Raw genomic sequence first — 15,910 nt, 5'->3', positions numbered from 1 at the left:
AAAATATTAATTCAAAATCTCTTACATGATAACTGCTTGTGTTATCTCTTTACATATTATCTTTGTTGATCATTATTACAGTGTTCAATACATCAAACAACTATAAAAACAATAACATCAATGACACAATAGTTAGGCTTCAAGCCAGGGCTAAAACCCCTCCTCTTGAGTGGAAAGCCCGCAAACCTCTTCTTATAGAATCTTCACCAAATGAGTACAAAGACCATGAAAAAACTTTGACCTATATTCCCTCTCTTATACCAAGATACAATCATCCTTTTCATCATCACCATGTTGTGTCATGTAGCACCATGTAGCACTAGACAGTGTCTTCATGACTTCACCCAGATTCATCATATAGTAATAAGCATCATCCTCTAGCATTGACATAGTATTCGAGTATCATCATAACTGCACCAATAAGTATGTCTGTCATATAATCATATGAAGAATGCAACACTATACTATGGTATAACCATGAGCTAATTTGACAATCATTTGTTGTGGAAAGCATCGATTCTTGTGATCCGAGCTTCTGAGGAAGCCATTGAACTTCTGTGACAATACTTGAGCTCATGTTCTGAGATACAGCCTGAAATATTCGTGTAATATGAGCTTAAACTACAGAGGAATGCAAGCTACTATGGTGCCATGGCAGTGAGGGTATATATGCCTATATATATAGTAGTTGACTCATATATTTGAGCTGACATGAGTTTGTGAAATGTTGTATCTCCAATTATGAGACGATGTGCGAAATATATATATATATATATAAGAATATATGAATATATATATATATATATATATATATATATTCTTATGCATTATCCCTCACATCAGAGAGTGTAAATCAACAAATGGTATTTGGACAACTCTCAAGGATTTGTATGAGATAAAGAATACAAATCTCTTATTATTCCTGAAGAGCGAGGTTCTCTCCATCAAAATGGAGGAGAGTGAATCACTCATTGCATTTATCTCTTGGATCAAGGAGATGAGAAATAAGATAGCCGATATAGCTGAGACAATATCAAACATTGATCTCGTCATGGTTACCATGAATTGTATGAATGATGATTATCATATGTTTATTACAGGACTGAATGCAAGGGAGAAAGCCCCCAATTTCGAAGAATTGACAAAGATCTTGATATAAGAGGAAGTGAGGTGGATGGCTCTGAAACCCCGGACTTTAGATCTTGCATTAATGGCGAAGGAAAATCCTTTCATAGGGATAGCAAGTGTAGGACAGAAAGGTAGAGGTACGCCATAGAGAAAGCCACCTCAAGGTATGTCTTCGACCAGAAATTATTCAAGAATCAATTGTTTTTATTACAGTAAAGATGGTCATATTCCTAGGAATTGTCATAAGAAGAAGGTTGATGAAACTTGACATAGACGAAAAAAGCATGAAAGGCACTTTGCTGATGAAGATCGGAATCGGGACCTCAGATTGTTTGTTTCTGATTCTTCTTTCTTTGCTGAAAATGATGAAGCAGAAACTTGGTTTGTGGATGGAGGAGATTTCACTCACATTACATGTAACAGGCGCTAGTTCGAAAGTTTTAAAGAAACCAACGGTGGTGCTAATATCTACCTTGGTGATGAAAGAGCCTACTAGATCAAAGGACATGGAGAGATTCCTGTGATTTTTCCCCATGGAAAGATCAGGAAAATCCAGAATGTGATGTATGTACCAAGAATTAAATAGAATTTAATATTTGTTTCAATGATTGTAGATCAAAACTTGAAGGTGGAGTTTTTTAAAACCTATTGTGTCATTAAGAATTTGTTGGATAAACAAAAATTGCTTGCATTTGGAATTCGAGTTGCAAGCCTGTACAAGTTGAATGTCACAAGTGTACAACACCACACTTTGACTTCAACAACAATGATAATAGAGAATATTTGACACCAAATATTTGGACACATCAATCTTCCTGATTTAGTGCTTCTACAAAAGCAAGGTATGGTGAATGGACTCCTTGTTTTAAAAAATGCACATATTGACTGTAAAGGATGTGCACTTGGGAAGATGCACAGGGATGAATTTCCCTCAAGTTTAAATAGAAGAAAGAGAGATATCCTAGAATTTGTGCACCCTGTTACATGTGGACCAATGCAGGCAAGATAATTAGGAGGAGCATATTATTTTTTATTATTTGTTGATGATTGCACAATATATACATGGGTATATTTTCTCAGAAAGAAAAGTCATACATTTGAATATTTTAAAGATTTTCGAAGTATGATTGAAAAACAAAAAGGGAAGGACATCAAAATTCTCTACTCAGATCAAGGGGGAGAATAAAAGATGGGAAACCTCGTCAAATATTGCAAGAGCCATGGAATAATTCAACAGTTTACAGTACCCCACACTCCATAGCAGAACGGGGTGGCAAAGATGAAGAACAACACTTTAGTGGAGTGTGTACGCAACATGTTGAAAGTTAAGAACCTATCTAATGGATTTTGGGCAGAGGTTATAAACACTGTAGCTTATTTAAAGAATAGGAGTCAAAACAATGTGTCTTGATCTTAAACTCCATTCGAGGCATTATATGGTTTTAAGCATGTAGTTAGTCATTTAAGAGTATTTGGTTCAAAAGCTTTTTCTCATGTTCCAAAAGGAGGATAGGAAGAAATTGGATTCTAAGGCCATCAAATGAATATTTGTAGGGTATTGTTCTGAGTTTAAAGCATACAAGCTATTTAATCCATCTACTCACAAGGTGTTTGCGAGTAGAGATGTGATATCTCATGAGCAGGTTGATGAAGGAAATAAAGACAAAGGCAATGAGGAGTGGCACATTGCTTTGTTGATGGAGGATAGCAGTGAGGAAATCAAAGACAACCATGTGCAACAGCTACAAAAAGAAGAATCAAGTTACACAGGTACAGTCAGCAAGCCAAGCCCATCAAGGAATGAGCAAGATAGATTCGAGGCAAGTCCACCACGAAGGAGATCCGGTAGGTAGACTCAATTACCAACAATATATAGAGATCATGATCTTATAACTAGTATGTTAAATGTTGTTGAGCCCTAAAATTATAAAGAAGCAATTCAATATGATGAATGGAGCGCATCCATGGAAGAAGAATACGAGTCAATACTTAAAAGCACAACCTTGGATGTAGTTGAATTGTCGGAAGGGAAAGAACGTATAGGTTGCAAGTGGATATATAAACCCAAATTTAAATTAGATGGTAGTGTAGAAAAATACAAAGCTAGGTTGGTAGCTAAAGGTTACTCACAAAGAGAAGGAATTTATTATGAGGAAACCTTTTCTCCAGTAGCCAAGTTGAACACTTTTAGAATGTTGATAGCTTTAGCTACAAAGTATCATTGGAGTCTACACCAACTAGATATCAAGTTTTCTTTTTTAAATGGAGAATTGAAAGAAGAGGCTTATTTAAAACAATCTGAAGGGTTTATCAAACAAGGGCAGGAGCATTTAGGATGGAAATTGAAAAAGGAATTACATGGTTTGAAACAGGCACCCAGGTCATGGTATGAAAACGCTGACTCATTTTTCTTGTAGAATAGTTTTAAGAGAAGCAAAAACACCCAAATCTGTATATTGTGTTTGATGAAAAGGGGAAATTGTTTTGATTTATTTATAGGTAGATGATTTAATGATTTAACACGGGCATTGAAATATTTTATTTATGGTACACAATTAAATTCTTTTTGTCACTAATATTTTTTAAATATTATATTATAATTTCATATTAAAAATTCAATAAATTACACTTTTAAAAAGTAATTATTATTATTATTTTTTTTAATTTCAATTACCTTTTCCTTAACTATGTATCACATTAATATAAAATTATTTTATTTAAAAAAACATTCATATATATATAATATTCTCTTTCCATGTATATATGAAATTGGAATACATTAGTGATATGGAGATTCAAATATCCTATTAAAACTTCACACTTAAATATTTTAAAAATAACACAATTATTAAATAATTTTTTTATTGTTTTCAATTACTTGGTCTCTTCACGTAAAGTTGCCATAAAATTTTATTATTTAATATAAATATCAAAATATAATAACTCTAAACCACATATAATATATATATAGATGATGCACCATATGCCAATTTAAAATTAAACACTAAAATATTAAAATAAAAAAGTAATTTTATACATAAAAATATAGTTATTTTAAGAAGAGACCTATGTAAGTCCATGTGTAAAATGAATGGAAACATGCATTTTCCGAATATGCCTCTGGATGCAATTAACATCATATTAATATTAACCATGGTAGATAATTATTATAAATGCTTTTACTCTGATTTAATGATTCTATTAAGATATAAGTATAGTTAAATATAGTTCTACTTGATTGTAATTAAATATTATTTAATATGCTGGATAATTTTTACTCTATTTAATGATTGTTCACCATATTTAATCATTATTAAATATGGGGGAGGAGATTAAATTATAACTTATGTATAATCGATATATTTTACATGCTTGAACTTTTAAGCTAAAGGTCGGAACCTCTAGAAGAGATCCTTTCCCACCTTTCATTTTATATGTTTTGTTTTGGCATGGCTCTTTGATTTAGCGCATCGTGGATTACTAGTTGTACCACTTCTTGAACATTGTGGCCATCCCAATTCTTCCAAGTTTCAATGGTCACGTGATATTCACATGGTAATTAGTACTATGGCAAGGTGGACGCATCAGAATGTTTCCCTAAGATCCAACGATGGAGCTTTACTTACATAACCCTAACCTATCGTTTTGCCTCCCTCCCTGCCTCATTTGGTCTCTGAATGGTTTTGAAGAGTGCCATGTCAATACTATCTCTCCTTGTTGCAGCTGGACCTTGCACCAGAGTTCCATGGCAGGCAAAAAATCCCCTGACTGTGAAGTTTCCACTAACGCCTGGTAAGGGATTAAATCAAACTTGAAGCCCTTACACACTCCGCCTTTGCGTTTTCTTAGTTATACACCTCCTTTTTCTTCTTACCATTCCAGGTAAAGGGGTATGAAGCTAACGCTGGAATCCGATACCCATAAACCTCCTCTGGACGAAATGTGAGTACACTTTTGGTAATAATCGCTAAGAGAAGGGTTTGGATTCTTTGATTCCAGGTCTTACGGTGCCTCCTGGTGTCATCCTTTACCAGTGCGGAATAGGAGTGAGATTGTCGGGAACGCACTCCTCCCTACAGGCATCAAGGGAAGTAATTTGAGCTGGAAACCCCCTTTTTTTTCTGAATGTTGAGTTGTCTCTCAGTTCGGCCGACAGTTGTGTCTATTTCAGAGATGACCCCTTCTGGAGCGTTTTATTACTTACCCATTGTATCTTTGTGGATTTTTCTTACCACCTTTGATGCACTACTGACCGAAATTGCATAGCCAGGTCACAGGAGTAGGGAAATCGGTTCCACTCCCATACACAGGTATAAGTCCCCATTCCATGTACTATGTCTTTCCTCTTTAAATATAACGTGTTCTATATTTATTTATTTTTCAGTATATCTAAGACGCACGTCTTTTTTTTAATTTTTGTTCTTCGGCTTTTATTCTCCTAGCCTGTCGTCACTCTACTCGGTCTAGTTAATTTATTCACGATTGCTACCCTATCCGGTTAATTTGTTACGAGCACTCGTTTTTATCCCGTCATTTCAAGTTATATTTCTACTGGTAGACTAATCTTTTGTATTTTCTGGTTTTTGCGGGAGAATCTTATCAGCCTTGCTCCTGACAGGTAAACTTCGCCATTCTGATGGTTGTAAATATCCTTACGTTTTTAAGGTTTTATAAGAATATAATGGTTTTTGTTTTGTTTTTTTCTATTTCTACCCTGTAATAGGTAAACCCCTTCTTTCTCTCGCTCAGATTCCCTCGTGGAGAGTTTGGAAAGGAGTCTTTTTCCCTTGTCCCTAACGACCATCATTCTGCAACAGGTAGATGGTTTCTACTTTCCTTGACTATTTGTCATTACAGTTACAATTTGAACCCAAATACTCTATATTTTTTTAGTACGATTAGGTTCCAGGGCTTATCATGCAATGGCGTAACCCTTATTTTCTTAGGCCTCTGGCCTGTCAGTTGTTCAACATATATGAATTGAAATGCATATATTTGGAATGCAATTTTCGAATTGGGTCCTCCAGTAATTTTCTAGAAACCTCTGAAAAGAGCTCCGTTTTTCATTTTATTGAATCCTCTCTTTATTACTTATTTCCATGGATTATATACTTAGTGTATTTTCGTTTTAACAATTTGGCTATGGAAACTATGTTTTTCTTCCTACAATTCACGCTTGGTAATTTAACCTTTGCATACTTCCTAGCGTAGAAACAAAGTTGATAATCATTCTCTTTGTTTTTGTGGTTAAATCGGCTATGTATTTTTATTTAATTGAATAACTATCGTTTTTTTCTTCTAAAATTTGTTGAGACACCATAGCACATAACTGTTATAGAAATTAGAAATCAAATCTTCTTAAGTCAATGCGATATTATATATACATGTATATATGGATTGACTTCCATTTGCAACCGTAGTCTGTAAATTTGATTTTATTTTCTCATATTGTGGTCACAATGTCCCTGGGACATTTCTGTAACCTTCGGTTAGATTGACGATTTGCTGACGCAAATTAATTCTACAGTTTCATTTATTGTCTATTTCTGTTCAACGGTTTATTTCTCAGGCTTCCTTTTTTCTTTTTTACGTTTATTTTTGTAAAATAAACTTTAACATGGTACAATTTTCAAGTAATCCTTGAAAGCTATATGGAGTTTGGTATAGTTTGCGGTTTATACATCAATCTAATAGTGAGCCCAATTAATTATAAGTAAAATTCTCACTATCAACAATCTTAATTGTTGGAATCGTATGTCATACGATATTGGCCCTGTGGCTACTCTAGCTCGAATCAATGATTCCAAAGGCCTTTGTTCAATTTCTTAATTTACTCTGGCTCAATTTAGTAACTAGGAGTCACGCCTGCCTAACTCTGGTTTCTAATTATTTGCTGAATAATGTTTGTCGGATTTATAGATAAAATAATTAATTTACCTGTCAGTTCTTAATTTGCTACCCATTTTTTTCCTTGCACCTGCTACCACAATTAGGACATAGGATCTTCACAAATTTAGTTAAAATTATTTACCCGCTTAGCCGCCATCTTATATTGCAGAATTTATTTATCAGGAAACTAAGACGTTACTGCACGATTTGGAAATCCAAATCTGATAATCACCTCCAATTTTCTACTTAGTACATGGCCACTTGGTTAATTTTCGACATATAACATAATCATAAACGAATAACTTAACCAATAATTGAATCATTATGGAGGAGTATATTTGGGTCTGGTTTTTGGAGTAATGTGTTTAAATACAAATAACTAAAGGATCATGACATTCTATATTGGTATGAGAATGTATTGGTATGAGAAAGAATGTATAGTTACCTTGATGAGCTTCGCAATATGGCTTAGTTTCCAAAAGATTGCTATTTTTTTTCACATCATCTAGCTTGGTTTAGGGGTCGGGTCATAGGATCCTCATAGACGTTGATCATAATCTGGGTTCTGGCATGGAATGCAACATATCCGAGGCATTCATTCGGTGTTTAAATGGGTGTAGTATTTATTCCTGGAATCAAGTTATATCCTCTTGGCGGGGTCTTTATCCTCTCTGGAAAGCTGCTCAAGGGATGAAATTTGATGGGCCAACGGTGCTCGAATGGAAAAGGATTTCTGCCGGCATGAAACCACTGGGTATATGCAGTGGGAAACATCATGGTTGCTAATATATATTATACCTTCTGTGATAGGGAGGCTCAGCATGAGGAAAATCTTGTATTACACGCTTACTGGAAGACCAATATTCCTATCAAAATAATCCTATTTTCCTTGCTAGCCTATCATAACAAAAATCTCACTTGGGAAAACCTGCAAAAGCGACAGTGGCGTGGGCCTAGTATCTGCTCAATTTGCAAAATGGAGAAAGAAAACAACTGTCATATGTTTCTCAAATGCCACCTAACGATCTAGGTATGGGATAAACTAGCCCTTCACTTTGGTTTTCCTCATAAATATTTTGACAATATTGTGGATTGCATGGAATGGTGGACTAAGCATAAGATTTCATGGAGGATCATTCCCTCTCTTTTATTTTGGGCTATATGGAAATGGTAGAGCAAGCATATTTTTGAGAATTCCACTAAAGATTTCATGCTGGCTTTTTAGAGCATTATATTGTGTCACTCCATGTTTCCTTTACATGATATTAATAATAATAAAAAACAATTCAAACGTCTTAATCCTCAGCTGGAGTATCCATTTGGTTTCTTCGATGGTGTGACGCAAATAAACAATTGTGGTTGTGGCTTTTGGATAGCCATATCAAAAGAGTTGGAATACAGGATTCAGAAGAATGCGGGAAGCGGTACAAATACTAGGGTACAAATATGGGGTCTATTATGGTTCACAAACTTCCTCAATATAACTGATATTCATATATTTGGGGATTCTAAGATTATCACTTATCATGTAAATGGATGTGCAAATATCAATCAACCATCACTCCTTGGTTGGTTATGGATAATTGATAATCTTTGGACTCATTTCAATGACTCTACAATTAAGCATATAGGTAGAGAACATAATCAATTAGTTGATGAACTTTCAAAGAAGGGACTTGAAGGAAATCTGGGTGATATGCGCATTGATATAATTTTAGAAGACAATGTTCTAGATGTTGGGGAATTTCCATTCCCTGTGTAATTCTTGTGTTTATCTTTTTTTGATTTAATTTTGTGTATCTTTGTCTTTCTTCTGAATCTGCTGGCCACATAGACATCATGTTGGTGATAGGATATAAAAGATATGGGTGGTAATATGGCACAGCTTTGTCTATACACATTGGCCATATTGTTGGATGAAATACTTCTTTTGATCCCCTTCTAGTTCAGATTGGGAAGCATGCATGCTCTCCCAGATGGTACTATGTTAATTAGGATGGATGATATCTATGTTTTGTATATGATCCAATATGATAATATATAATGTTTTTTTCGCACTTGGAAAATAAATAAATAAATAAATAAATAAATTATTGTAGAATAAGTTAACCAATAACTTGAATTATATAACAATTTATTAAATTAGTCTTTACCCATCTATACTAAAGCATATATGTATATTATGTTTTTAGTTTGTATGCAATCATTACGATTAATTAATACCTTTTTGTCAACTTCCTTTTTACACACAATTCCATACTAGAATTAAATGAAATCATATTTCCTATACACACAAATTTCCTAATCGTACAAGTCGATTGATATAATTTTGGAAGACAATGTTCTAGATGTTGGGGAATTTCCATTCCTTGGGTAATTCCTGTGTTTATCTTTTTTTAATTTAATTTTGTTTATCTTTTTCTTTCTTCTGAATCTGTTGGCCACATAGACATCATGTTGGTGATTGGATATAAAAGATATGGGTGGTAATATGTTATAACTTCGTCTATCCACATTGGCCATATTGCTAGATGAAATACTTCTTTTGATCCCCTTCTAATTCAGATTGGGAAGCATGCATGCTCTCCCTGATGGTACTATGTTAATTAGGATGTAAGATGTCTATGTTTTGTATATGATCCAATATGATAATATATAATGCTTTTTCGTACTTGGAAAATAAACAAATAAAAATCAATAAATCAATAAATAAATTATTGTCGAATAACTTAACCAATAACTTGAATTATATAACAATTTATTAAATTAGTCTCTACTCAGATCTAGACAAAAGCATATATGTATATATAGTTTCTAGTTTGTATGCAATCATTACGATTAATTGATACCTTTTTGTCAACTTCCTTTTTACACAAAATTCCATACCAAAATTAAATGAAATCATATTTCATATACACACAATTTTCCTAATTGTATGAGTCGATGGAATACACTTGGGAATTCACACTTTCCACCTGACCATGAAATGCTTCCGTCAATTCTCCCCTGTGTTGAGATGTGCTTGTTAGTGGAATCGACAACTCCTTTTGATTCCATAATAATGTATTTAATCAATTTACATAATAATAGCAGATTTTTCTTAGCGGTGTTCCGCTCTCTAGTTTTGCCAACTCACTTGCCTAGTATTTTTTTCTTTTCTTTTTGAAAATGGTGTTTCTTCCTTTTTCTTTAAAGTCTATCTTTCTCACCCACCCACTTGCCTAGGATTTTTTCTTTTCTTTTTTGGAAAAATGTGTTTTTTTCCTTTTTCTTTAAAGTTTACCTTTCTCACCCGTGGTGCTATACTCCACCCATACTCAATGCTTTTCTTTAGTAAGTAATTTAATGTATCTTTCTCTCTCATCTTATTATCTTAGTTATTGCCTCTTAGGTATTTTTAGGAGTCTATTTTTGGGAATATTTATTTTGGTCTTATCTGTTAGAGCTTAAATTTACCTCAGGCTGAGAAAGGTAGGATCTAGCGTAACATCAAACCATGATTAACCTGGTAGCTAGCCCTAACAAGTCGGGAGAGGGCTCTATCCTGGTCAATCGCATAAAAATATAGTCAATAGGGTTGGAGATGGTTGATTTTAGGCTAGGTATGTATGCAAAAGAGTTTGATTGAATGTAATGATGTTTTGTTGGCTCAAATGGAAAGACAGATTTTGGGTTTGGGGAATGAGGCTCAGTTTTCCTACAAGGATGTGGTGCACGAGAATTTTCTTAGATGAATCATTACCACATTTGATGAAATTCTACTATAAGCTTAAACTTGAGGCTATGTGGAGGTGCTTGGGGATGCATAAATCCTAGTGGTTCAATTTCCTACAAGGATGTGGTGCAAGAGAAAGGCTCCAATCTAGTGGATTTTCCTTAGTACAACCACAAACCTTACATTATAAAACAAATGAAACAAGTTCCTACCATGGGGGTAAACTTATTAGAGGTAAACCACCTATTTCCTACTCTCCAATATGTTGAGAATTGGGTAGGGAAAACATTAATTCAAAATCTCTTACATGATAACTGCTTGTGTTATCTCTTTACATGTTATCTTTGTTGATCATTATTACAGTGTTCAATACATCAAACAACTATAAAAACAATAACATCAATGACACAATAGTTAGGCTCCAAGCCAGGGCTAAAAACCCCTCCTCTTGAGTGGAAAGCCCGCAAACCTCTTCTAATAGATTCTTCACCAAATGAGTACAAAGACCATGAAAAAACTTTGACCTATATTGCCTCTCTTATACCAAGACACAATCATCCTTTTCATCATCACCATGCTGTGTCATGTAGCACCATGTAGCACTAGACAGTGTCTTCATGACTTCAACCAGATTCATCATATAGTAATAAGCATCATCCTCTAGCATTGACATAGTATCTGAGTATCATCATAACTGCACCAATAAGTATGTCTGTCATATAGTCATATGAAGAATGCAACACTATACTATGGTATAACCATGAGCTAATGTGACAATCATTTGTTGTGGAAACCATCGATTCTTGTGATCTGAGCTTCTGAGGAAGCCATTGAACTTCTGTGACAATACTTGAGCACATGTTCTGAGATATAGCCTGAAATATTCGTGTAATATGACCTTAAACTACAGAGGAATGCAAGCTACTATGGTGCCATGGCAGTGAGGGTATATGCCTATTTCTATAGTAGTTGACTCATATATTTGAGCTGACATGAGTTTGTGAAATGTTGCATCTCCAATTATGAGACGATGTGCGAAATATATATATATATATATATATTGAGGCCAACATGTCACTTCTTTATGCATATTTTGAGGCTGACATGAGGATGAGTGCGCTTGTGCTCTGAGAGGACTTCTTCGACGTGTAACATGACTTTATAAATATGACAATGACTCTTATCTATTATGAAAAATCCTAAAGACATCAAGAAGAAGTATTTGACCTATGAATAGCACTTCTTGCTCATGAAACCCATCATGCAAGGAATACAATAAATACATTTGTTTCTTCTGTACATAAAATCATAATTACAAGTTATTATGAAGATCGAACCTAGTTACACTTTTTACAACGCTCCCTCTTAACTATAGAGGTATTCATAATGATACCAGGTCACACACAATCACTTTGAATAGATATCATAAGAAGATTCGGATTGGTAACTCATCTATTTCTAGCATCATATCAATCCATCATTGTTCATAATGCACAGCCTTGAATAACAACTGTGATCTCCCCGTGAGATCTTGAGCTACAATTTTGGTGAGAACAATGACTATAGACACCATCATCATTGTCACCATGGTACATACTCCACCCGAGTGTTCACATAGTATGACCTTCCAGGACTATTCTTGTCTTGGGTTCCTAGCCCTCAAAGAATATCGGTCCTCTAGTACTGTTTCCAGAATGTTTGATCACATTCTCCAAGAGTATAGGAGAACCATGTCTTCTGACATCCTTTCGAAAGAGGAGACACCTTTCCTTTTATCATGCTTCTTAGGATAGAGCATTGATTCTAGTTACATGCCAACCATACAACATGACACTATAAAATAACATATAAGTATACATACCTCATTTACTTTTAGGTCATCTAGGCTTCTTTCAACAGCTTCCTTGATTGACAAAATATTCAACCCCTTGATCTCCTTCATCTCTTATGTCATCAAACCATCATCCCATGAATTCCACAAGTTGGAGTTCTTGATGAAACACTTGGTTCCACTTTAAATCTGGGAATCATCTGATGTGGATTACATTAGATAATCTTGAGGATCTCACATATCCTCATTCAATAGATGTTTTCCTTTTACTAATGTATGATGAGACTTGTCCTAGGTGACTTCTTCATTTTATCTTTCAATGAGGTCACCAAGAGCTATATTCTTGAAAGTTGACTACCAGAGATTTTGTTCCATTCGTCCTTCATGTTTCCCTATGGTGATGTCATGAGCTCTTGCTTCTAATGTTTTGTCTTCCTTAGACTTCCTTCTTTTAGCTTCCTCCAGTTCTTTGGTGAAATGGACTTCTTCTCTATCCTTCTTGTTATTTTCCTTTCGAAGCTAATGACAATGTTTCCTATAATGTTCATAGCATTGAGTCTTAACTATGTTCTTCTTTTCTTTCGAAAAATTGTTTGAATCCTTTCATTTGATCCTTCAACACTTTTTTCCACAACTTGTCTACTTCTATCTTGCATAGAAACCACAAATTGTTGAATGAGGTAACCTATCCCAAGAATTTTGTTACCCTTGTGATGATGTCACGAGTTCTTGTTTCTAACCACATCTTATTGTAGACATAAACTATGCAGGATCTAGGAGCCATAAAGAGACCTATAGTGAGAGAGACTATCTTAGTGATTTCTTACTCTGTCTTACCATGGAATTACTTTTGTCAGCTCGTCTATCCTTTCCAATGATATGAACTTTCTTTTCTTGTAATTTTCATAATTCTTCTTCTCACTTATTTTATGTCTCCAATATTGTTTATGTGAGAGGATATTAGGAGTTCCTTCCCGTGAATTCAAAGGAGACCTTTTTCATTGTTATGTTCAATGTTATGCTCTTAACCTGCAAAACGATACCCAAATACAGAATATGCGAAGAGAAGATACCCAGAACACAGAACAGCAATGATTTTATTATTCAGAGAGTAATGTTTACTTGCCTCTTCGAGGGGGCAACCTCCGATAGAGCAGAGCTCGATTACAAAATAAGACATGATGCTCCTCGCAGGGAGTCTCTATTCTTTATATATGACTCATACATGCAATACCACGGATCAATACCGTGGGTTTTATTAATACCATCTATCTAATACTATGGCCCATTTGCAACTAACTGTGGTCCCATCATTAATTGCGGGTTAACCACTTACAATTATTAATATGGGCTTTATTGACTCTTGACTATGACGTGATCCCATTACATAAATAAGGGGGTTAGGGTGGGACCCTAACATTCCCTCCCCCTTAAGACTAGCCTTGTCCTCAAGGCTGAAGCTGCGGAAACTGCTGAAGAATAGTGGCTGGTTCCCAAGTTGCATCTTTCGGAGAGGTGTCTTTCCATTTGACGAGGACTTCCTTAATCATGCGGCCGCGCAGTTGCTTATCTCGTGTGTCTAGGACTTGTTCGGGTTGAAGCCAGATGGATCCTTCTTCGTCCAATTCAGGTAGACTGGTCTGAATTCTGCACTTGTTCCCTATCACTTTCTTGAGGCATGAGACATGGAAAACTGGATGGATTTTTGCAGTAGGTGGCAAGGCCAACCTGTAAGCCACTTCTCCAATGCGCTGAAGTACTTGATATGGTCCGTAGAATTTGGGAGATAGTTTCTGACACCCCTTGTCTTTGAGTGATGTTTGCTTATATTGTTGTAGCCGTAAAAAGCCCTGATCTCCTTCTTGAAATTGGCGCTCTGAGCGATGCTGGTCTACCTGTTGCTTCATGCAGTTTTGAGCTTGATGAAGATTCTCTCTAAGATGGGCGAGCATGGTTGCGCGGTGTTGTAGGAGTTGATCCACTGCTTGTACTTTTGAGCACCCCTTGAGATACGAAGTAGGTGAAGGCGGGAGTTGACCATATACTGCTTCATCGGGAGTCATTTTGGTGGTGGCATGATAGTTGGTGTTATACCACCATTCAGCGAAAGGTAACCACTGTACCCAAAGGTGTTGCTTTTCTGAAGTGAAACACCTAAGGTAGGTTTCTAGACATTTGTTGACGGCTTCGGTTTGACCATCCGTTTGCGGATGATATGGAGTACTGAGTTTTAGTTGAGTGCCTTGTATCCTGAAGAGTTCCTGCCAAAAATTACTGGTGAAGATCGGGTCGCGGTCGGACACAATAGAAGTGGGCATGCCATGCAATTTGAAGATCTGATCCATGAAAGATTGAGCGACCAAAGTTGGTGTAAACGGGTGGGGTAGGGCGCAGAAATGAGCATACTTCGACAGTCGGTCCACAACCACCATGATGACTGACTTGTTCCCTGACTTTGGAAGACCTGTAATGAAATCCATAGAAACCTCCGTCCAAATTGATGCCGGAATGGGCAATGGTTGTAATGTGCATGGTGTGTTGACGGTTTCCCCTTTGTGGCGTTGACAGATATCGCATTCTGCTACGAAAATAAGGATGTCCTTTTTCATGCCTGTCCAAAAAAATGGTCTTCTGGTGCGAGCATATGTCCTCTGAAAGCCCGAATGTCCTGCAATGGGAGATGAGTGCAATTCTGCCAAAATGCGACTTTTGAGGGTGGATCTTGGTGATATTATGACTCTGTCCCTGTAGCGAAGAATATCATCCTGCCACGAGTAGCCCTTGGTGGGATTTGGATCTACCTGCAATTGAGAAATGAGTTGGGAGAGCCCGGGGTGTGAAAACCATTCCCTGCGAGCTTCTTCAATCCATTCTGGAATGGGGAGGGAAATCGCTAGCAGAGTACTTTTCTCCTCAAATTGGCGAGATAATGCATCTGCTACACTATTGTCTTTCCCTTTCTTGTAAATGATCTCATAATCATATCCCAGCATTTTGGTGAGCCATTTATTTTGTTGTGGGGAGGATAGGCGTTGCTCCAAAAAATATTTAAGACTGTGATGATCTGTGCGGATTTGGAAATGTCGCCCCAATAAGTAAGGTCGCCAGGTCTCCACTGCATGTAAGATGGCCATCATTTCCTTCTCGTAGGTAGATTGGCCCAGATTCCTCCCACTTAGTTGTTGGCTTGTGAAGGCCAAAGGTCGCCCTTCCTGCATTAAGACCGCCCCAATACCTGTACACGAAGCATCACATTCAATGACAAAAGATTTGGTGAAGTCAGGTAGTGCTAAGACTGGAGTGGAACACATGGCATTTTTAAGAGCTGTAAAGGCCTGTTGTGCTTC

At 36.0% G+C, this 15,910-nt stretch overlaps 1 protein-coding gene across 10 annotated transcripts in view; it reads left to right on the top strand.

The window, feature by feature from the left end:
- Window positions 1-4,776: 4,776 nt before the first annotated feature.
- LOC149176219 (uncharacterized) overlaps window positions 4,777-15,910 on the top strand; it is a 212,755-nt gene continuing 201,621 nt past the window's right edge. Inside the window, exons 1-5 of one of the 10 annotated variants that reach the window (XM_089423064.1) lie at window positions 4,777-4,920; window positions 5,128-5,219; window positions 5,399-5,438; window positions 5,732-5,746; window positions 5,878-5,945. In XM_089423064.1, coding sequence (XP_089279190.1) covers window positions 4,806-4,920; window positions 5,128-5,219; window positions 5,399-5,438; window positions 5,732-5,746; window positions 5,878-5,945 — 330 coding nt within the window. In that variant the 5' untranslated portion in view covers window positions 4,777-4,805. Of the gene's footprint in view, window positions 4,921-5,010; window positions 5,439-5,731; window positions 5,747-5,851; window positions 6,223-15,910 lie in introns of those variants that run through there. The other 9 variants (XM_089423069.1, XM_089423063.1, XM_089423068.1 and 6 more) reach the window with 9 other exon arrangements.

Source organism: Pinus tabuliformis, chromosome 4_1 (assembly GCF_031772625.1).
Source record: "Pinus tabuliformis cultivar Carrire ecotype Pingquan chromosome 4_1, CPIR1, whole genome shotgun sequence".
NCBI classification, from domain to species: Eukaryota; Viridiplantae; Streptophyta; class Pinopsida; order Pinales; family Pinaceae; genus Pinus; species Pinus tabuliformis.
Note: the sequence above shows the minus strand (reverse complement) of the source record. Positions and strands in the feature narration are given on the sequence as shown.